The 24,132-nt window shown below is 41.8% G+C and overlaps 1 protein-coding gene across 3 annotated transcripts in view; it reads right to left on the bottom strand.

Moving 5' to 3' along the window:
- The window catches only part of Pum3 (pumilio RNA binding family member 3), a 35,196-nt gene extending 12,014 nt beyond the window's left edge, over positions 1-23,182 (bottom strand). Inside the window, exons 1-13 of one of the 3 annotated variants that reach the window (XM_052187775.1) lie at positions 23,092-23,182; positions 20,147-20,238; positions 18,943-19,161; positions 17,410-17,545; positions 16,713-16,788; positions 15,750-15,843; positions 15,454-15,520; positions 14,372-14,546; positions 13,084-13,187; positions 11,613-11,691; positions 9,255-9,353; positions 8,507-8,560; positions 4,828-4,908 (exon numbers count right to left, since the gene is read on the bottom strand). In XM_052187775.1, coding sequence (XP_052043735.1) covers positions 4,828-4,908; positions 8,507-8,560; positions 9,255-9,353; positions 11,613-11,691; positions 13,084-13,187; positions 14,372-14,546; positions 15,454-15,520; positions 15,750-15,843; positions 16,713-16,788; positions 17,410-17,545; positions 18,943-19,161; positions 20,147-20,231 — 1,269 coding nt within the window. In that variant the 5' untranslated portion in view covers positions 20,232-20,238; positions 23,092-23,182. Of the gene's footprint in view, positions 1-4,827; positions 4,909-8,506; positions 8,561-9,254; positions 9,354-11,612; positions 11,692-13,083; positions 13,188-14,371; positions 14,547-15,453; positions 15,521-15,749; positions 15,844-16,712; positions 16,789-17,409; positions 17,546-18,942; positions 19,162-20,146; positions 20,239-21,149; positions 21,171-22,751; positions 23,045-23,091 lie in introns of those variants that run through there. The other 2 variants (XM_052187782.1, XM_052187789.1) reach the window with 2 other exon arrangements.
- Between the last annotated feature and the right edge of the window lie 950 nt (positions 23,183-24,132).

The raw sequence follows: 24,132 nt of genomic DNA, 5'->3' as shown, positions 1-24,132 counted from the left end.
AAAAAATCAATTCAAACAACAAAAAATACCTCTTTATTACTAAATTAGTGTCTTTAGTTCAGGAACGGCTTAAACTAAAAAGTCAGTCATCAATCACAGGATCACAATACAGCAAAGTTCAGAATCACGTGCTGATGATAAATCCCAGGCTTCCTTCCCTCAACCTTTCCACTAGTCTATGTACCTCTGATAGCTAGTGTGAGTGACCACCACTGGCTATCCGCTGAGACGGAAGCAGACACTGATTGCCACGTGCTGTCCATCTAACACATTGAATCACCCTCCTCGCAGCACTGTGTCTAGGTCCCAGAACTACAGTGCCCACCCAGATCTCTGAAGTCATTACCTCCACACAAAACATGAAGGTTTTTAGATCCTTAAAAATGGATCTATAATGTCAATCACACCAGGGAAAAAGTAAACTTAAAATTTCAGTAACAAGTGGGAAAACAAAAAGAAAAGGAAAAAAATACACAGAATTTATCAGGGAGTATAGAATTCTTTTTGTAATCTCAAAGTAAGTAAGTCCCAAAGTAGCATCATTATCTGTGCTTTTGATGAGGTATTTAATGACCCAAAGGGAAGCTTTTGTATGTCCTCAGTGTACCAGAACTCTTCTCATGACATAATGAGGAAAGGTTAAGAGGCACCAGAAGCAGGCCCCACCCAGATTTCCAACTACCACGCTGACAGGCCCACACATAAGAACCACTCTAATGGCACAGCCAGGATGAACAACTTCCGTAACTGACATGTCCAGGTCGCTTGCTCTGACCCAGCAGGCCTTTGCCCAGGCCCCTTGGCATGCTTAAGAGGGCAAATGGTTCAAAGCAAAGATGCACACAGGCAATGGAGGTGTGCACACACATTTTCCATGAGGAGGACAGAAACCGAGCAAGCCTGGGACCTATAGTAAACACATTTTTATAATAGGTTATATGTGAGGGGAAAAAAGCAAAACACTGTAAACTACTTCAGCCACAGGGAGCTAAAACCTAGCAGGACAGGCAAGAGAATTAATGGAAAATTAAAAACAAGTAGAAGAGACTTAATAAGAGATATCCACAGAAGAGCCAAGGGAAGGCTAGATGACTAGGAAGCCCGAGTTCTTAAACTACGACTTTATTCCACAGCCCACCCTTTGGCTGCACTCAGGGCAGTACTCTCTCCGGTCTCAGCCCCAACCTCCCTCTTTATTGAATATCTAGTCCGGCTCGCTCATGCAAGCATCTGGTCTATGGGCATTCCTAAGTTTTAAATCCTGACAGATCACAGTTAACTGCTAAATATGAATAAAAGTGACCTAAGGAAAGTTTCAAGGGCGAGGTAGAGGCATGGCTGAGGTCAGAGAGCACCAACTCGCAACTGGCCTTGGAAAGCAGTGGCTGTCAGCCCATGACTTCAACCTGACATTTTGGTAAAGACAAGTCCTCTGAAAAGAAAGCCCAGTATCACTGGGGTTTTAGTGTCTAGGTGGGAATATCATCAAAGGACCCTGCTGCTTAGTTTTGCTGTCAGTTTGACACAGCCAAGAATCATCTGGGAAGAGTCTTACCGAGGAGTTATCAAGAACAGGATGCCTGTGGGTATGACTGTGGGCTAGCTGTCTTGTCTGTCAACTGACGCAGGCAGACCGTGGGAAGCTCCATCCCCTGGGCACAGGGGTAAGGACCAGTAGAGGAGGAAACTAGCTGACAACAAGCAAGAGCCCAGGCCTTTATCGTGTTAGTGATGATGGACGTGATGCTTTCAGTTCCTTCCCTGACTTTTCCACAATAAGGGGCCGAACCTGTCAACTGATAAACCCTTTCTTCCCAGGGTTGGTTTTCGTTTGTTTTTTAGTTTTCACAGCTACAGAAATGAAACTAGAGCACACATGTGGGATTAGCAAGTACAGGGGCAGCGAAAGCCGTTACAAATGGAGACAACTGCCGGGCTCCTCTGCTTTGTGTTGTTGTTTGCTTTAGGTTCCCAGTGCTAGGGACGGATGCCAAGCCTCGTGTACTGCCCAAGTGCTCCCACAATGAACTACATACAAACTTCTCCACAAGTGGTTTGGTTTTTGTTTTTCAAACAGGGTTTCATGTAGCCCAGGGCTGGCCTCAGAGCTGCATTGTGGCAGGGGATAACCTTGGCCTTCCCCTTTCCTGCCTTCACCCTCAAAGCGCTAGAATGACTAAACCCTACGCTACCTGCCTGGCTTATGTGGTGCTGTGTATGGAGCCCATGGCTTTATGGACCCTAGAAGAGCACTCTATCAAATGAACTACACAGATGAAGCCCAGAAATAGTTTTTAAGAGTGTAAGAAATACTATCACCATGAAATAAAGACTAATAAACTTCAGTATATTCACTAGCTGACTATTTCCTACTTGTCATTGAAAAGTAAATGAAATACACAAAGATGGGAAACTTATGGACCACAGGTCAAATCCCATGAAGCCAAGAGTGTTTTTTCCTTTCTCCTCTTCTTCTGCTTATTTTTTTTAATTGCAAAACATTCTTGAAAAGTATAAACACACAAGACAAACCATATACTGCCCATAAGGGCCCAAATGATTACTCTCTAGCTCTTTAAAAGAAAGAAGAAAAGTCTCAACTCTGTCAAATTTTACTCGGCTCCAGTTCCCCTTTTAAAGACAGTATATTACTTTTCATCCCTGGACAGCCTCCAAACTCATGGCAATCCTCCAGTCTTGGCCTCTCAAGTGATGGGATTAGAGGCGCGAGACACTAAGAGCAGTCAGGTCTTCTGTGCATCACAAGATGGAAGGCCAAGTACTCAGCACCTTGCTCTTTGGAACCTGAAGTGCACATGGAAGATTAGGCATCTAAAAGATGCATTAATACGTCTTCCTCCTCAAACAGCAATGGGCTAGGCTTCTTACTCCCTTCCTTAAGAACACTGTTATCAAACCAGCCAGTGCATATTAAAATAAATGGGATCACATTTCATTTATAAATGTGCTCATTTTGGAAAGGAAAATAGATGAGAAACAGCTTAAATTTAGTTTGAAAAGTTAAAGAAAGACAGCTGACCAGGTTGAAATTTCGACTCAACATTCTGGGAAGTATGGATACCCTGAGGAATGCTTGGCAATGCTGAACCTTTTCTGGCTATTTTCAAAAAGCTCTACAACAGACTCTGTGATGGATGGGTGGGAAAACACGAGAGCAATGAACGTAAGTACAGCTTTATCACTGCCTTTGGGGCTTAATGGTACACAGAACTGGTAGAGCATTTGTCAGCGAGAGGCATGTCCATGAATCTTTAGGAACATGGCTTCCAGAGTTGTGGACTTCAAACTGATAAGCAGGAGAAATGAAAACGGCTCCAACAGCAAGCTGAAGTGAGATAAATCACTGGGAAAGACCAACCCAGCAGATAGTTCTGGCAAGTCCTGAAGGGTGATTGTTTCCCCTGAAATCCATTTGGAACAGTTACGCACATTTTCAATTTGGTGAAATATTACACAAAAGCAAACTTTCAATAGGCCAGCCGGTTTCCATTTTTGTGAAATAGTTTCATTCACAGACAATTCTACAGCCTCACGTCTCTGTCACAGGAATTAAAAACAATCACTTTTGCTTGGAGTCAAAGGGTACTAAAGTCACAAGAAACATGTCAAAATACTCAGTCTGTGACACAAAATCTTGCCAACTTGTTCCTTCCCACAACCCAGTCCCCTACAAAAGTCATTATAACTTTACAACAGTCAAGGACAAAGCTGGAAAGGGTCAGCCGGGGCATGAGAACCGGCAGCTGGGATTCCAGCCGCCATCGGAACAGCAGACCTTCCCCACCTCCCTTCTACTAGGGATAAATCTGTGAACACCCAGCCACTCTCACCCGGATAAAGAGGGCCACAGCACACCACCTGACCACAGTCTTTTCTCTAAGATGTCTCCAAGGCTCTACATGTGCAATCATAACAGCATTTATAGACTAAGCAGTTTTGAAATCATTTTCAGTTTTGGTCTTTGTTACCAATACTACAATTTCTCTTCCCCACTTGGGCAATCTCAACCTTATCCATTCAATCCTTATGCATTGTACACAAAGGGAAGAAGGATTCACACAAGCAGAATGAGAAAAGACAGTTCTGACTATAGTATCTACTTCGGAGTAGCTTTCCCAAGAGTTCTGAAAGCCAAGTGCAGGGATAAAGACATTGACTCACGTATTACCTTGGTCATTGTACTAGACCTGAATAATTGGTAAGCTGTAAGAAGGAAGTTAGTGTTTCAACTTTAGCAACACTTAATTAACCTGATTCTATAAAAGGATGTTCCAAGCACAACTGAGTAAGTGCTGGGTATCTCCATCAGCATAACCCAGCACAGGGATGGAGGGACTGGACAGCTGCAAGGCTGCTTGTCCACACAAAGTGTGTTTAATGAGCTGTCAATACACAGGCAACTGTCAATCAGATTTAACCACTGCTTTGTGGGAAAAAAAAAGAATCTAATCAATATTATTCCAAAATACATTAATGTCAACACTACATCTGTCACAGATATAGGAACAATTGGATTTCAAGAGATGATGTCTACTGTGTGGGCAGAGGGAGGGAGGAAGAGAGAGAGAGAGAGAAGTGTTATTTTCATTGTGGTCATTTAAAACAATTACTATCTAATTACGAGGTTGGAATTCATACAGGAACAAAACAAGCCTCTAAAATAACCCATAACTTAGGTGACTAGAAAGCCATGGAAAATATAGACAGAAAGCACAGGTTAAAGTGTTTATATAACGTGTATGACATTAAACTCCAACACCAGTCACTGACCAATGGAAGCAATTCACTCCCATCCAAATTACTTACTGATATGATTATCTGCTTCACAAGCTTAGTATCATCAATACAATCAAATGCCGCCAGGAGAACCAAGTGAGAGTACTGGCCCTGTAAGAAAGGGGAGACAGAGAAGGTTACAGGGTTTCAGACAGAGCTGGCAAAACCATTCTTGTGGGTAAAGGCACTTGCTGCTAAGCCCGATCGATGCCCTGCGTCCAATCTTCCCACGTGGTAGAACAGACTCTCCCCATGTTCTCCTCAGACCTATATCCATGTGCAGACCACTTATCTCCCAACATATACATACACTAAAGAACTTAATGTAATAAAATTTAACAGGACAAAAATAAGAATAAACCCCAGAAACCTAGACATGATAGCATATGCATTTAATCTCAGCATCTAAGAGGCAGGTAGATAGATCCCTTTTGAGTTTGAGATCTACATTATTATGACATATTGAGAGTCTTAAAAAAACAAAACAAAACAAAACAAAAGTTTCCTTCTTATACACTCTACCCATAGAGTCAGCACCAACCTCCATGCAAGCAAGGTGAGTCAAAGCCACTCAGTGAACTAGCTAATTATATATCAGAGATAAGGTTAATTACCCACATACAGACACTATTCAAATCACCAAAATAGAAATGAGTATCTTCAGGCAATACAGTCACCTCTGGGTCAAAGAACTATAAATGATTTGTATTGTATCTGTATTGTATTTATGTCCAATTGTATTTATTATATATTGTATAATTTCATTGACAATAACTATAAGTACAAATACCAAAAATAAAACAAAAATCCAAACCATACTCTCATTAAGCAAACAGCAAAAAATTCACAAGTTCCAAAACAAACAAATGCCCCTAAATGTCCAATAAAAAATGACAAAAACAGAAGTGCACAAGCTAAGTCAAACACAATGACCATGAGAACCAGATAAATCACTGCTTTTCAAAGTGTAAATAGGTTCACACGCACACAGAGTGTTCATAATAACCTCTTGAACTGTTCCTATACCAGTGACAGCGTCACCTGGCACATTTGGGGAAACCAAAAGAGCCCAGTTTTCAGAATTTCTCACACAGTCCTTGTGAGACATCAGCCGGCTTGAGGGGTGGAGGGGGCTTTAATCAGAACTAGGTTTAAGGAATATGAAAGGTCAGAGGCAACGAGGAATTTACTAATTCTGTCTAAAATAATTAACTGAAAAGAAAATAACTAAGACACAAACTATACAAAAACTGCAGATCAACTAAAACAGGATGGATGACTTGATTCACAGAAAACGCAAATGACTTTAAATGTGTGAAACATTTTTAATACTAAGAAATACTTAGGATACTAAGTATTAGAGAAATACTAAGGATAAATAATAAAACGATTAAATGCATGCAACTCTACCAAACCTATAGATAAGAGTAAAAAAGAAAAAGTTCAGCGATGTGGGGCAAGCAGGCATCTCTCCAGTGGCCAGAATGTAAGGGGGATTGCTTCTTCGGAAAGCAGTTGGCAGCCTCAATACAGCAAGCATGTGTGTGCTCACCCAGCAATTTAGCTCTAGGAATGTACCCCAGACATGCTTCCACAAAGCAGACACACATAAAATGTGTGCTGGAGTATTAGTAATTTAAGGAATCTAGAAACAACTAGAAGGGACTGTGTTAAGTGAATCATGGTACAGCCACGCAACAGAATCCTGGAAAGTCATCCTGAGTGAGGCAAGCAGACGTAATCCAATAGAGCAGCTCCCGAGGTGAGGGAGGGAGATAGGTAAAGGTCAGTGCACATAAGCCAAACCACTTGTTGCCACTCTCCGGCAGGCACAGCATGTGAAGTGCAAGGCATTTCTGTGTGAATGGAGAAACTGGTCCACAACTCAGTTTAAAATGTGGACAGCTGCACCATCGTGTAAAGGCACAATTATACAGAGCAAAGAGCGACAATCGTATCTACTGAAGCCCCGCAATCATTCCCTATCAGTTATACTAGCAAGCAACAGGCAACTCCACATCACATCTAGAAACTGCATGTACCTCTCAGCAGCTGAGTCCTAGAAAATGGGAAACCAGCAAATACTGATGACCTAACACCACCTTTATGCAACCAACATTTCCAGACTTCCGTAAGTACTCCATAATAGTTCAGTTCAAGACACTAAGACAGACCCAACCTCAGAAAGAAGCCTCAATAAAATTTAAAACACCGGAATAATAAAATAAAAATTTAAAAGCCTCAAAACCCAACAGTAACACTTGAGATTCTAAATAACTGATAGTTTAAATCGATTGGATATTTATATTTGTTTACCTCCACCTTCAGAGGTAATTCTTAAAAAGATGTAAAACCACTAGGCACTGCTACCACCACAATGCCAAGCTAGGATAAGGATCTCAAAAAAATGAATTGGCCAATGACTTCATGTAGTCAAAACCTAAAATTAAAGTCTAATTTTATTATTAAAAAGTGCCTTACCAATACAGTTTAGATAGAACTTTCTATTAACATCCCATTTTTACTCAATCCTAATTTAAGAATTTCAATTAAACCTCACACAGAACTTACTCAACAGTGAATTGTGAGTAGAAGATTCTTTTAGACCACAAGCTGGAGAACGTACTTTTCCCCTTATAGAAAAGTTAGCTATCTACCCCAATGATTACATACCAACTCCCATCATTCCCAACACCTCAGAGGCATCACATGGCATCTACCCTACCTTGGTCTAAAAGAACTTGACAAATGTTAGTTGTTCTCATTGGGTCTTTTTTTAAATAGGAAAAGGTTGAACTTTCACTCACCAGTTAACTGACAAATTTACTGAACTATGTAATTAATATGACGTGACTACTAGTATTTTTACTATTTTAACCATTACTTTGTAATGCTAGTACAGAAAATTATTCAACATCTAAATACACACAGACTTCTATTATTATTGTGTGGACAGTAATGCATGTGTGTGCATGTGTGTTTATGGGTGTGAGCATGAGACTGCCTGTGAACACACATGTGGAGGCCAGACCTCAACTCTAAGTAGTTTATCCACTGGGCTGCTTCCCACCTAGAAACAATTAATCTCCAGTTCAAAAACAAAACAAAATAAAACAAAACAAAACAAAAAAACACCTTTGTATCTAACACTAATCCTTCAACACATCTGCAAGGAGCTAAAATATTTAATGCTTAATAGCTTAACCTTTTCATGAGTACATTATAAATTTATGCCAAGAAAACACAAAAGTTTTAATTTATTAAGGTTTTGGTGGTAGCAAAAATCAGTATCCTGTTTCTAAGCTATAATCTATTATTTACTTAGATATCTATGTCTTAAATAGGCAGCTGTAATCCCATGTTAGTCTGGAGATACTCGTTAAAGCAGGTATAAATACCACTCTCCACACATCACAACCAAACAGGGTCTGGGGTGTAGTGCAGAGGCAGGGCACTCCCCCAGAAAACATGAAGGGCACTCCCCTTTGATCTCTAACAAAACACACATACATATACAACTCATACAGAGGGAACTACAGTATGAAACCCATTTTGTGTAAGTTAGCCTAGAAAAATAGATAGAAAAGATATACAGAACAAATCTCACAACTTTCTGTAGTGTTCTAATTTCCCAGTCGGCACACACTCATCTCACAGTCAGCATCGAGTCAGTCAGTGACTTTAAGAAATGGGCTTTTGCTGTACTCACATTAGCAACCTTCTCCACGTACGTCTTCATTGTTTTCACGATCACTTTCCTGTCCTTAAAAAGGAAAAACTGCATCAATGAACGTTTATTTATACATTAAGCTTACCTCATGGCTAAGGCTTTATGTAGTATTACATTTTCACCAGCATCATTAGTGAAGAGAAGCTATAAAGCAGGATGAAACACAGCACAGCGGGACCCAATCGGCACCCGTAAGCAGCTCTATAACCTTCACCGTAATTTAGACAGATATGGAACCATGAAATTCTAAGGCACCTGCAAACCTAGTGAAGTCCACTTTACAACCACCCCTCTTCCAATATCCGATATGTCAAGAATCTAGCATACACATGTGTTTAATGTTTGTGCAGTTAAATTAGCAGTAAGTAAAAGGTAGATAAAGCACAACACCATTTAAAGGATAGGAAATGGAAAGACAGATGCTCACCTTTTCTCAAAGTACTTAATATACACAAGAACTCACTAATGGTGAGTATGGTGTACTCACTAATTAGCCCTTTCTTTCTCCCCCTCGGAACGACCACTAAACGTAGAGTACAAGAACACAAGTGCCCACGGCCCGGAAGCCAAAGCTGAGCACAGATGATCTCGTCCTAACCTTCTGTGAACCTTGCATTGCTGAAGCAGAGAACACAAAGCTGGAAGATGCCAACGCCCTGGGGGCCCCAAGACACAACCTCCAGAAGACAGCGCTTATGTCAACTGGGACCCAAAGTCTGACACCTACCTTGGGTGTACCATGCCACAAGCAGTGCATGGCCACCCGGGCACCATCGTGTGTGTGGGCCAGGTACACTACTGCTTCCCGGATGGCTTCAATTAGTTCCTAGAGAACACAAGAGGTCAGTTGGAATTTCTTCTCTGTGTACATGAGAACAGCAAGGCGGAGAATGAAAAGGAGTGAGCCCAAGCAGCAAACACTGTGGCTTTAATTCTACAGACAGGCGCTTTCTTGGCACAGTCAAAATCAACAAATACAGCTCATAGCTAACGTCTAATAAACAGCATAACCACTTCTTCCCCTATTTTTAAAGGTGCTCACAGGTGGCATGTGATATATTCTAATGAATATAGGAAAAGAAGTCAGGGGGTAGTGGTGCTGAGGAGTGTTTAATAGAACAGCTGGGAAAAGAAACTGCTCCCCTACTGGTGCATATACAAACACAATCAAACCTCCCCCTGACTCAAGTGTCTGTGGTTAATAGAGCATAGGATTGGATATCCACAAGTCATATGGATGAGTTCTGTAACCTAGGAACTACAGAGACCCAAATTAAAATTTTACAGTAGGTGAACATATACAGCAGACTGCACTTCACCTGAAAAGTACCATTCTCTACAGGGATGAACACCTCAAGGACAGATTTCGGGCCACACATGTAAGCTTAAGAGTTTCTCTAAAAGTGTTCCACCATAAATGGGGCATTTAAATCACAGCTCCCCTCCTTAGAGCTTAGGGGACACTGTGAAAGCCTCTAAGAGCCACAGCTTAAAGAACTGAGGTCCAACAGTCCTCTGGACTGGAGTGCACATGACTGAACAGGATCACTGCATCCACAAACTTACAGTAGTGTGGCTGCCGGTCAAAACTAAAGCATGGGGGGAGGGGTCACTAGCCTTCCCCCCCACTAACAGTTGCTCTGTACTAGTATGTCAAGGATGACCCCACAACTGTGAACGTATGGTGGCACAAACTGAACTCATGGGTTATTTATTCATTTGTTTTAAAAAGGGTGACAAAAAATTGGGAGGTGGATCTGGAAGGAATTAGGGGGAGAAATATGGCCAAAAGACATTATATACAAGTATGGAATTCTCAAAGAATTAACAGAAAGCTATGGGGCTAGAGGACAACATAGGTTCCAATTATGTTTCCAGGATCTCCAGAAGCCTTGTCACTTTATACCCACCCCAAATCCTGGCTGTAGCTGAATGCTGCCTTCAACTGTCACCAAAACACACTAACCATGAGAAACCCTAAGATACTGATTTCAGCAGGGAAGAGGAAAATCCCTGAGAGGAAGTGCTGAACTCATCACAAACTTTGGGGACTGCTTCAGAGAAATTATTCTACATGCTAATTGGAGGGCTTCAACATTCCCAGGAATGTGTGACAGGACAGGCATATTCATTCAGAGAAATCAGATGCGTGATTTAGGCAGCCCTTGGGATCACACAATGAGAGCAATGGACACCAGCTCACGGCTTGATGAGGCGAGCGAAGGTCAGGGAGCTGAGGTATCAGCCCTCATCTGTATTCGCACCACTGCCTGGAAGGACGGCGCAGTTACCTTCACTGCTCCTCTGCCTTCCGTCAGATAAGGTCCAGGTTTTCACAGGCCATTTAGTTCTACATTAAGTATCTTCCCTTAACCTTTTAAAGCAGGCTTTTTTTTCTTTTTAATTTAAAACTATTGGAACACTGAGTAATGTTCAAATGTAAGTTACCTTTTGGATTATTTAGAGGACACTCTCCTGATTGCAACTAAAATGTAAAAATTCAGTGGCGTTAATAAAACCAGGGTCAATTCTATTATTTTCTGGGGAGAAAACGTTAAAGAGATTTAGCAGATTTGCTCAGTGCCTGTTTAGTGGGTTACCTAAGTGAGAAGGGAAGCCTGGTATTCTAAAGGATTGTGGACATCAGAGCAGCCTTGCTTTCCCTTATGGTGTCATAAGGGACACAACATCACACTACAGTCCACACTGGCTTTTTGACACACAACCTCACACTACAGTCCACACTGGCTTGGAACTTACTATGGAGTCCAAGATAACCTTGAACTAGTGGTTCTCTTCCTGTCTCAGGCCCCTAAGTGCCAAACTCGGTGTGCCACCGAGCTGGCTTTACAGTGATGCAAAAGCAGAAACCAAGAACTTACTGGCCAGGCGGTGGTAGCGCACACCTTTAATCCCAGCACTTGGGAAGCAGAGGCAGGTGGATTTCTGAGTTCGAGATCAGCTTGGTCTAGAGAGAGAGCTCCAGGGCAGCCAGGGCTACACAGAAAAAACCTGCCTGGGGGTGGGGGTGGGGGTGGGGAAGGGGGAACCAACCAACCAAACAAACAAACAAAAAAGAACTTACTGATCGAAGTTTTGGGGGTGCATAGGTAAAAAAGTCCAAGAATACTTTATGAACCAGTGAATGTTTAATCACAGCTTCCCTGTGGGGAACAAAAGAAACAAACAAAAATCAGATCTAGCAAAACAGTCACACAAAGACAGGTAACCTTGTCAGTCCTAAGATCATCTAACAATGAAATAGTTTTTACTAAATATACTCTGTCATAAATCAATTGCATCTTTCAGCAGTACTAAGAGGTTAAGTAATTTGAGCCTGTGATACTGGTTTAGTTTCACCATGAGCTAGACTAGGATACAAATTTCCAGGCTCTCTAGCAGGATGATTGATACCCTAGTACCACTATGTTCTACCCCAGGTTTTATCAGCTGCACCCCCTCCCCAAGTACCAGACATTGCATTAAAAAACTCACACGTAGACCTAAGTCCTAATGGTTATTTTCTGTCAAGCATTCTTCGAAATGTCTCAGAACCAGAAATTATTTTAGCAGCACTATGATTTGAATGGACTACAACAGTGCCACCAGGAGCAACAACTCCTACTTAATATATACCCCTCTAACGTGATGTGTGAACTCAGGAGTTCAGTGCAGGCCAGTGTCCAAGATCAAGGACCTAAACATTCACAGGGAACATGCAAACACAGAGCAGAAATGAACACCCTGATGCACATGGCACTCCTAAGGGCTTTGCAAACATTAACCCAGTTCATCTTCATAAGACTCTACAGAGGATATGCTACTATGACCTCAATTCCACAGGTCCAGAAACCAGGCCCAGAGAAGTGAAGCTGTCCACGCTCATAGAGACATCACAAGTCCCACCCATCCTCCCTAGCCACATAAGCTTTGTGCTCAACCATTTTGTTAGGGTACAAAGGCATGAAGGCAACAACTTCAAACTAGTGTGGTATAAATAATCAGTTGAACTTATAAAACTATTTAACATATAAGGGTTCAATATAGCACTTTATTTTGGAAAAAAATGGTTTTATCACTTTAAGAAAGTTTATAATCACTATTACACTTTAGCCAATAAGATACAATATCAAGCCAGGCAGTGGTGGCGCACACCTTTAATCCCAGCACTTGGGAGGCAGAGGCAGGTGGATTTCTGAGTTCAAGGCCAGCCTGGTCTACAGAGTGAGTTCCAGGACAGCCAGGGCTACATAGAGAAACCCTGTCTCAAAAAAAAAACCAAAAAAACAAAAAAACAACAAAAAAACAAAACAAAAACAAACAAACAAAAACAACAAAAAACAAACCAAAACAAACAAACAAAAAAAAGATAGTATCAACAAGAACAATGTCTACCTGCATCAAGAATGGTTTCAAACAAAGTTTTATGCTCTTACTTATGACACATGGCTAACAGAAGGAGCAAACACGCTCCCTTTCTGGCAAGGATGACATAACCTGTGGCTCCCTCAAATGCCCATCAACCTGTTAATAAATAAATAAAGCTCTGTCCTTACTTCTGGGCCATCGGAGTCAGAATCTGCTTCATCTCGTCCATGATAAGCTCCAGCTTTCCTGGCTGCGCCTCTAGCACCTTGTCCAGAGTTGGGTGATCTGCTGACTGAAATGAAAGAAAAATCAAACACCTCCAAACATAATCACTTCAAAACAAGCACAAATTACAGCCATGGTAACTTGAGTTTAAAATAAATTTGCGATGTCTCACATTTATAGAACAAATATCCACCATGTACCAAAAGTTCTTCACGATCTGATTCCCTGTTTATAATCTGCCCACGTGTGGTGATCCCTATGGAGGACTGGCCCTAGCAACCTCCAAGGACACAAAAACTTGATGGTGCTTAAGACTCTCATAGAGAAACAGCAACATATTCATACATAACCCACATGATCCTTCAGCATATTTTAAATCATCTCAAGGCTACTTACATCACCTAACAAAGCAGAAATGTTCTACAAATAGATTATACTATAAAGAACAATACGAACAAAATTTATTCTTGTCCAACACAGACATAGGTTTTTCTTAATGGTTTTGGTTGGCTGAGTCCAAGGATGTAGAAGCCATGGAAAACAGTTTGGAGGTAGCTGGCTGTACTTTAAGAGCCAGGCTAACCACTAACAAATTAGGGACTTAGCATGTACCTAATTACAAATCCTTGCCTTAGTAGGTTTTATAATTGGCTGGATATTGCCAAGGTTAGGTGTCACAATAGAAATGCTAAAGCAATTAAACTCAAGAATTGAAGCTACTGGAGATAACCCTACTGTAATCCGTATCCTTTCATATCACATGGACACTCTATCCCAGAGTTGACAACAGGTCCTAGCACAGTCCCAGTCCCATCTCTGGCCAGCATCAGACTTCTATCATTATCCATTGCCAGGTCCCCTTCCTCTCCAGGTCCAACACCAGGCAAAACCAGGAATAAACATGAGACCAGGCAGGAAGGACTTCAAGTGCTCCCCAGTCAGAGGTGGCTATGGAGCAGAAAAGTTCCGCTCACTGCTGCAGTCTTTAGTCTGACTACAGAGACCAGTGCTGAGGCATTACACACACAGCGGGGGAAGGGACAAAATGGACAGATCCAGAGGGAACTTAAAGGCAACATTCTGAGGTGAGAGCACAGAATGACTTGCTCCTATTGCAGAGACAGATCATCTAAGATAACTAGGATGTGAGATGTGTCCTGGAGGACCACCTGGTAAAATCTCATCCTAAATATAGCACCCTGAAACTGAGACCCCACAGAAAAACAAACACACTGGGAACGAATGTGCCACCTTGTAAAGCTGAAACGTGTTCCCGTAGAGCTCCTCTGTCAGCATGTTCCTCTGTTCCAAAATGGCTTTGTCGTTGTACGCATACTCCACAATGGCCGAGGCCTCTGAATGCCGTAGCATCTTCCTCACATGACCTTTAAAACTTCTGATTATCTCCGCAACCTGGGGTTTACTTCTAAAGTCACAAAGAGCACAGAAAAAGTAAATGACAGCAGGAGGACGTTGGGTGACAATGAACCTACAACTTCTCCAAAGGCCAACCCACCAGTGTCTGGGGAACTCTCTATGCAGGAAAGCTTGTGAGCGGGGAAAAATCAATCTCCCTGTATTTGAACTTTAACACTTAGAAGACAAAGCAGGCTGCAGCCTTTAGTAAGAAAGCCTGGCTCTGCTCATCAGCCCCTAGAGCTATTTTTTTTTTTAATTTTAAAACAGAACCTAGAACCTCATGAATGCAATGCAAATGCTCTACCACCAAGTTATAGCCCCAGCCCTGAAGTCTTTAACTTCTCAGTGTCTCACCTTCAATAAAAAAATCAGAAACACAATTGCTAGGAAAACTAGAGGAACTACAATACACCTAGAGCAGTGGCCAGGAGTCAGTTCCTTCAACTAGACCACAAGGAAAGTAAGGGGAGAAGGGACAGACAGAGAAAAAATAAACTTCAACTGTCTCAAAAACAGTTACTCTAAAGCAGCAGATACTAACAAAGGACAATAATTAAACCTATTTCTGTCTCAAGCAGTATTCAGTCAGTTTATCTGCCCCTCTTCACCTTCTACCCTCTAAATACTGTTGACTGAAATTATTCCAATAACTACCAACTAAGAAATACTATTAACCAACAGTATTCCAATGCTTTGTTCTGTAAGTTACTATGTAACTACAGAGAAGGCAGCACCATTTCTTTTTTAAGTTAATTTCAATTACTGTTTTAAGTTGCCATGCCCTAGGAAGACCACAAGTCTCTGGAGGTGATCACCAAGACAAAAGATTTTAAAGTAACATTTAGACAAAAGGAAAATCCATAAAACTAAAAGTTAAAAACCACCACCACCAACAGCAACACATTACAACTTACCCATACATGAGAAATTTCTTAACAATATTCCTGGAATATTTGGCTTTACTTAATTCAACCAAGTCACCTGCAAGGGAAAACAAAGCCTCTCAGTGCTCTGAGGTCTCACTGCAGACCCCACAGGGACAAGCTCATGCAAGCCTCTGAGGAGGGCCACCTCTCCTCGTCCCAGCCCCAGGCAAAGAAACAGCAGGAAAATTGTCTCCCAGAACACATGGAACTAACTACTCTCTATGTATTCCAAGAGAAAACAAGTGACTTTATTACAGGGTGAACAAACTGGCTATTGACAATACCTCGCAATTCTTCGAAAGCCTGCTTCCTCTGCTCCTCATTCCCATACTGAATGAAGCACTGGATCACTCGAGTTGAGTCATGTGCAAAGGCAATCTGGAGGAGAATGGTTGGAGCTTTCTCAACTCAAAATTTCTGAGCAATAATGTTTCTTACAATTTACAGTTTCTTATAATTTATACTTTTCTCAGTTTAAACTGCACTTAAACTATTCAAATTTTTGTTTGAGGCAAAAAATCCCAACAATATTATGATATTATATAGGATACTATTATTTGGCTTTGCTTATCATATTTGATAGCTAAAATAAATTCAAGAGATGGGAAGATTCCACCACCTTTCAAATTCCAATCCTAACTAAAACCACACCCACAGGACTGCATGGACTAAAGTGTCATTTCCTGAACATTAACAGGTTCTGACATGGGACTGGCCAATGCCGAAGTATTGCTGTACCAGTAACCATAACCATAACATACAAACAGCGCACCGACAATCACAGGGAGAAGAAAGCTCAGCTGACTGGCTTTTGAATCTGGTCACAATTCTACAGCGTTATGGCCCCTCAGTTTGGACTGGCATTTCTCATTAATATCTGTTGTTCCAGAATCTCAAAGCTGTGAACACTAACATGATGCCAAAAGGGGAAATTTTTCACACCTGGACATGGGGAGCCATGAGTCACAGTCAACACTCAAGCACACTAAAAATAAAATATATAAAGACAGCTGAAGCAGTGTCGAGACATAAGGTATTCATGAAATAAAAGATTTCATTTACACTTGGGTCTACTGAAACAGTACTTGCCTATGTGTTGGGCCTCTGTCACAGCCAACTACTCTTTCCTAAGAGCAAAGGCAACTAGGGTTTTGTTGTTGTCGTTGTTTTAATGGAATAGTAAGTACACACTACTCACAGTTTTACACTTGATCTTAGCCAAAAGGCCGAGAAGCGATACTACTCACAGTTTTAATTTTCCCTTGAATCAACTTCTGCAAATCACCCATGAGCTTCGTTCGTTTTTCTTTGTCACAATCTTTTCTGCAGATGAAGGATAGATGAAGTTATTTTAAACATGAAAACCAAACGCCAGGCAATATATGATCACCAGTTCAGTATGGTTTTGCCTTTGAAGACAGCAAAATCTCTGACATTAAAATTATTATTCTGGAGCAGCCAGACAAAAGCAATTTTCTCAGAGACAGAAACTCATCTCACAAGGTATAATTTTATGCATCAGTCTAAATCTTAACAGCCAGTCTTCAGAAGCAAAGAAAAATAATAAAACAATCTCAGATGGCAAATACTTCAACATCTCAAAACCTAGCTGATAAGAAATTGTCCTTCATTTTCTAAGAAATCGGTCAGGATAGATATCAAATCTATTAGACTCTCTCCATTTCCATAAAGCTATCTGACACTACCCTAATGATTTCACACATGTCTGCACTGAACAGATAGCCATCCTGCTGCTGTGACAGCAGACTGTGTACATGCAACAAAGAAACCAGGTGCTCTCTTTGATGCCTAGAGCACGGTCTGTCCGCAGGGCACCCCTTCCTGCCGCCCTTGTCTCGGACAGGATGCTGTCTGTCCGCAGGGCACCCCTTCCTGCCGCCCTTGTCTCGGACAGGATGCTAAGAAGCAGCGTGGCAGCAGTACCTTCTCAAGCTCTCCCAAATGTGCTTTGCTCGGACCACGATGTCATAGTTGGTTTTATCATTGAGCTGCCTGCTCTGCTTCAGCTCTTTCTTCTGCTTTTTGAAGTCATCCCACTTGGGTTTCTTGGCAGCTGATTCTAGATCCAGAGTCAATGTGTTTAGCATTAGTGAGTATGAAGTTAGTACAAAGGGCAATCACCAGAACCAATACTGATTCTAGAAGCTACAAGAGGAAAACATAATTTCCCAGAAATTTTACATTTGATCACAATTTTTAGCCAGTCTATACATTTAAAATGTATCTAAACCAATTTATTTAATAGCTTCACAAAAAACAAGGGTCTCACAAGCTAGCTTCAAACTCAGTAAGTGCAGGTACTACCCTGGCTGGGTTCAGCCCAGCCATTTTAATGGCTTATTATTCTTAATAGGAGACCTAGTGAGAAAATGGAATATGAAAAGTGCCTCCAAATGTGAAGCAGCATCTTCAACTGTGAAACAACACTCCACCTCAGAGCACAGACAACTGCCTAAGTCAGAGCACTCAATGGAAACAAGTCAGTCCAGATTAGAACAGGAGAAACAATTTGAGAAATCCACTGTTCTAAAGCGAGTGAAGCTCAGGGGTGGGGCACTTGCATGCGTGGGATTCCTCATTCAACCAAAACATCAAAAACAAAATAAATCTCCATGCTCCGAGAGCTGTCATGCATTATTCAATTCTTAGAGGATGTAACTTTAATCACCCCCTCCACTCTAGGGAAGCAGGTACCACACATTAAGTGCCTTGTCCAAAGCCCCCCCTCACACCCGCCTCATGGCAGAAACAAGATACAAATCCAGGACAACCCACAGTCACCTTTCACTCCTGACAATACACAGCAAGTTTCTAAGTTTCCTTTCTACCTAGACCTGTATAGCAATCTTTAAAATCTGCTTATGTGATCAGTTACACAACAGTAATACTGATCAGTGAGAAAAATGAAATGAGTATTATTTACACGAGTATCTCCCCCAAGTCCTTTAGAAATTAGTTATTTCTAAATATCTCTCATTCTGATTATAAAATTGACTCACTGCAAAAAACTAAAGAATAAAAAGTAAACTGAGTCATAACAACACCTAAGTATAAATACCAGTTATTTTTACATTCATGAATGTTTTGCTTACATGCATATCTGTGCATAGCACGTGTGCTTGGCGCCTGAGGAGGTCAGAAGAGGACACTGATCCTCTTGAACTGGAATTCTGGATGGGTGTGTGTGACCACATGGTGCTGACAACCCAACTTGGGTCCTCTAAGAACAAGCGCTCTTATCTGCGGAGCCAACCCTCTAGCCCCAGTAAGAGAGATTTTGGTTAGGAAACATGCTGTTGTTTACTTAAACCCTTATGTGCTTCCTTCCTTTACTTCAAATGCTGCCTGCTTAGAGTAAGGCAGGTGGCCTCTATGGAGGCGGAGGACCTGCGCGTCGGCTCAGTCACCACTCACTCTGCACAGGAGGCTTCTGCAATGCCTCTAGGAGTCGCTTACCATCGCTTTTGCCATCCGGCTGGAATTTCCGCTTCTTGTTGAATTTATTTGCCTTCTGAAATTTGTCCTTTGGTCCTTTGCCCCCTTGTGGCTTGTTCTTGAACTGCTTCGCACCCTTCTTGCCGGGTTTTGTGGCACCTTTCTCAAAGTTCTTAGATGTGACTTTAGGTCCGCCTTCCTTAACAGCTTTCCTTGGGAATGTCTTTGAAGAACTAGGCTCTGGCAGTAACAATGAACAGGTTAGTTCACTGACCCTGAGCCTTCACCAGCATCCACTCAACTGCACGCTGCAGAGAATGGCGTGCTCTGTAGTAGAACAGACAGTCTTACTCTGTACAAACAGACATTAACCCTTTGGAATAGATTAGGATTTAAACAATTAGAACAAAAGAAAAACTTTCTGATTATAAAACTGTAGTATAGACTAGTGATGTAAGCCCCAAAAAGTAGAGGAATTCATAATAAACTATAATTTACCTCCTAGAAACAACCACTATTGTTACCCTGGCATATTTCTGCTGTTTTAAGCATATGTTTGAGGTTATTGGCTCTACCATTAGTATTTATACAAAAATCTCAATCAGTGGTTCTTTAAGAGTCTAAGAACAAAATGAGTATCACTGAAGTTAAAAAAAGTATATCATAAAAATGAGTTAAAGTGTATTTCTGAAAAGGTCTAATTCTGGAAAAAATTTTAACACCTATAATAAAATTATTTGGTTAAAATTTTTAGTCATAAAGCTTACATAAACCTAACAAACAAAGTGTCAATAACAATAGCTAACTTAAGACCATTACAAGGGGAATCATATGACCACTTAGGAAAGTGGCCTGGATGTTTCGACTCTGCAATACTGACACCTGATGGAATAACAGAGGCATCACTATTAGGAATTCAGAAAGCAAAAGCTGTGAATCAGCTAGCTCCAACTCACCAATATTAAAATGAATTGTACAGAGAATGAGGCCACATCAACTGCTGACACAAAGGATCTTTTAGAAATAAAAAAATTCCTCTATTCTTCTAGCAATCTCATAGAAGTTCCATGAGGAACAGGTTAATTTATGGACAATAACAGTGGCCTCTCTCTACCACATTTAATGTAATCCCAACCCACGAACAAAGCAGCACCTCCCATAAATACCACCTACCCTCCCTAATCTAAGTAGTCACCAGAAGGGCCCTTGAGGAAGGCCTTCTTACCACTGTTTTTATGAAATCTATTCTTTCCTTGTGGTGTCTGTCGACTCTTTCCTGTAAACTTTTTCTTCCCTTTGACTTCCATCATAGTACTTCTGAAAAACAAAACCCAAAACCACAAAGAAATCACTGAATTGCTCATCCAATAAGAGTCATTAAGTAGTTGGCACAGCGTTTAGTCCTTGAGTTCAGATGCAGTATAAAGTATCCAGGCACAGCCTGGAGGCTTTCAAGTCTACTGAGTATATAGTTATATACTCTAAGACATTAAAACGAAGGGCAAAAAAAGATCCCCTTCCAAGCACACCCTGGCTAGTGCGTGACACAGCTGGGGGCAACACTTAAGCAACTGCACTGGCTAAATACAGAGCACTGTAAGAGTAAATACCACTGTCTGCAGCTTCTAACCTAGAAAGCCTGGGGGATGAGTATTAGCAATGTTGCCACTGAATTTCTCTGCATCAGGTTACAAAGCAGGAACCAGCAACGGGCTACACTCAGCACATACTGCAATTTAACGGAAAAACAAAAACAACCAAAAACACAAGAAAGCTAAAAGAAAGGCCAACTGTTTTAGAGGCAGCCAAATATCTGGCTGACCTCTAACTTACACACAGTTATGTAATACTTTCTTTCAAAGGATCTGCCTAACATGTCACCTGTTGGGTCCAGTGACCTTCATTGAGCATAGGTAATTTGGTTTGGTTAAAATTTTTAGTCATAAAGCTTACATAAACCTAACAAACAAAATGTCAATAACAATAGCTAACTTAAGACCATTACAAGGGGAATCATATGACCACTTAGGAAAGTGGCCTGGATGTTTCGACTCTGCAATACTGACACCTGATTTAAGAACTCTGCAAGAAGAACACGTATGGACAAAAGACAAGCATCACCAGGCTCATGACTACAGTCCCCAAAGTGACGTGCTCACCCATATCTAAATGACCTCAAGAGTCACCTGTAGGAATTCCTAGACAGTGTTTAAAGATTAGAAACTTACACTCAAGAGTGAATTTCTTGTTGGCTGTGTTGACACACAGTTGTAATCCTAGCACCTAGACTGAGGCAGAAGGATCACTATGAGTCCAAGGCTACGCTGGGCAACATAAACTAGAGGCCAGTCTGGGCTATATCATGGAGATACTGTTTCAAAACTCAAAACAAAACAGGATTAAATCCTCAGGACACTGGAACATCTTGGGCAGGGTTCCAGGTTGTATTTGAGACTGAGAAACAGTAAATCAAACAGCAATAGTCAGCAAGTAAAGAAAGGTTTCTCAAATTCTTTAATTTGCTACTATGAAATACCCATTGCACAAGACTTCATAAACCTAATAGAACCAAATTTCTCCAGCAAACACTGTGGAAAATGCGGTGGGTTTGATGCCCAGCAGTGTACATAAAAGGTACACATCTATAATGCCAGCATAGGAACTGTTCTGCCTCCTGCTGGGCATTTTGCTTTTACAGTCATTCTATCACTTGGGAAGACATCACATTTGCATTTCTGCATGTAGGCTTCATATACTACCACATGCTAAGCAATTGTGCCAATGGCCCTCACGTGTAAAGGTATTCTATAGATATCTTTATTTACATACTCTTTTTGAAACTATGCATCTTACATTAGAGTTAGAATGATATAGAACCTATAGATCTGTTACCCAGCTTCCCCGCTGACAACCTAATAAGACAGTATAATTATACTTACGAAAATAACACTAGTATAGCACAGGGTTTATTTGGAAATCAAGTTTCTCATTCCTGTCCTTCCTATTCCAAGATACAGTTAATGCAGCCATCACATGTCCGTTTTTTACAGGTTATATCCCCTTTAAGATTTTCATCATTAGATTGAGGTTATGCTTGAGCCAGGGGGTGGCACGTGATAGCAAAGTGCTGTTCTCACAGTGACAAAGCTATGTGGCAGTCATGATGATGTTAACCCTGATCACTTAAAGCACTCTTTGCCAAGTTACTTCACTATCAAATGAATGGCTAACCCAAGAGCAAGACAAGCAAATTAGGTTTTCTAGACCATGGAGCCTTGGGCCAAGAGTGTCTTCAGACCCCAAGACAACTTCCTACACTTGTAGACCTGAGTCCTTAACACTTCTTATGTATATAACTGGCATCTTATGCTTAACGTCTGAGACATAATCCTCTGCATTTCCACGACAAATTATCATCTTCATCTCCCTGCCTATTCTTGCTGTAGCCAGCGGGGGTCATCTACTCCACTTCGCAGGGAGAAAACTGGAGCACTGCTTCTGATGTTCACTTTGTCAGTTATCTTGTACCAATCAGTAAGTTAGCCTGCAATCTCCTTAAAGATACCTGTCTCTATTACCAACACGCAATGCAATCATCAAAAAACTCCTTAAGAAAACCAGGACCTACTATGAGCCTCCCAATTTTTTCTAATATTCCTTCGATATTTTATATGCATAGGAACACAAAGAAAAATGCTTCCCACTACACAAAAATAAAGAAACTCGACACCATGGCTCCAAAGTTCTACCCTCCTCTTTGTCCAGTCCGCTCCGTACTCCTAACTCCCACTCCGGGACAGCCCACCGCCTCTGTTTAAAATAACTCTTGCCTCCCAACATGCTTTAGGTCTCGGTTTATGGATCACTTCAGTTCTCCTGCATTGCTCCGAAGTTCAATGTCTGTCACGGGACGAGCGGAGTGACTGAGACTCGCACTGGCCGTCTGAAAGCGAAACTAGTTCCTCTAGTTCTACAATAATGAACTTAGTAGAGAGGGCTTAAGCCCTGGCAGGATCCTCCAACTCCGAGCCATCGAAGCGGCCGGGTAGACTGTTGCGGAGGCGGGTCTGCAGACGCTGCTCGCCCACCACCCCGCAGAACTCCCCGCTCCTGAGCTGCCGGCGGACACTTGCCCCGCACAACCCGCACCAAACTCTCCATAATACTCACCGCACACGTGGGGCCGAAGCTCGCGGAGTTCCCCCACGCGCCGCAGCTTCCGCTTCCGCTTCCGCGTTCTGTCCCGCCCCGGATCTTCTGATTGTATTGTTCCGTCCTAGTACTGGGGTCAAGGGGTGGAGCTTAGAAATAGAACTAGAAATCCGTAGTTTCTATTGGTCCATTTTCGCGAGAGGGCTGCGTGAGTTTTGGCCCTTGAAGGGATCCGTCCGAAGGGAGACGCGTCAGTGGCTCGGAAAAGTGACGCTTGAGCCTGCAGATTTCTGGGAACAACGCAGGTTCTCGCGAGGGCCGCCCAGTTCCTGAAGGAGTTAAAAAACCAGTCAGCTGTCTGGATTAGCGTTGGGACAGCTCGCTTGTTAGTGTGTTCATTGCGTCGGTTTCTAGCCAGGAGGATAAAAACTGTACCGCAGTCTGTTCTGTTTGCCAACTCCCATGTCTCCCTTATTTCCCACCCTAGCTGTGGATCTCTGGATATATTTGATCCCTCAGGAATCCTAAGTGTAAAGAACGGTGCACAGTGAATTATTGTGAAAAGCTTTCTCCATAAATGTGCGGCGTTTTGTAATGTCGGCCCATTCTTGGGCATTCATTTCCCCATGTTTCCACTTCAGAATATATATTTAAGGTATTACTCTATTTTGCCGAGGAAGTAATAGAGATAGTAAACTTGCTCTTGAGGGCTGCAGAGATGGCTAAGCTGTTTTCTGCTCTTGGAGAGGGCTTGGGTTCAATTCCTAGCACCTTCCTGTCCACTTACTGTAAACTCCGTTCCAGCGGATCCCACGTCACACCAAACAACAGAGCCTTATTGCCTAACAGTTCTGAAATGCAGTTGTTAGTTGATTGAGCGGGGGGCCCCCTTTTGAAGCAACAAGGAGTGAACTTCCCATATATCTTAAGTTTCTGGTGCTTCAGGCGTTCCTTGGCTTATGATTACCTGCCTCCTGCCCCTGCCTTTCCTTCTCCTCTGTATTTGTTGTAAGAACACTTGTCAATATGTTAGATAGTTCGCAAATAAAGCTTAGAGAC

Source organism: Apodemus sylvaticus, chromosome 1 (genome assembly GCF_947179515.1).
Source record: "Apodemus sylvaticus chromosome 1, mApoSyl1.1, whole genome shotgun sequence".
NCBI lineage: Eukaryota > Metazoa > Chordata > Mammalia > Rodentia > Muridae > Apodemus > Apodemus sylvaticus.
Note: the sequence above shows the minus strand (reverse complement) of the source record. Positions and strands in the feature narration are given on the sequence as shown.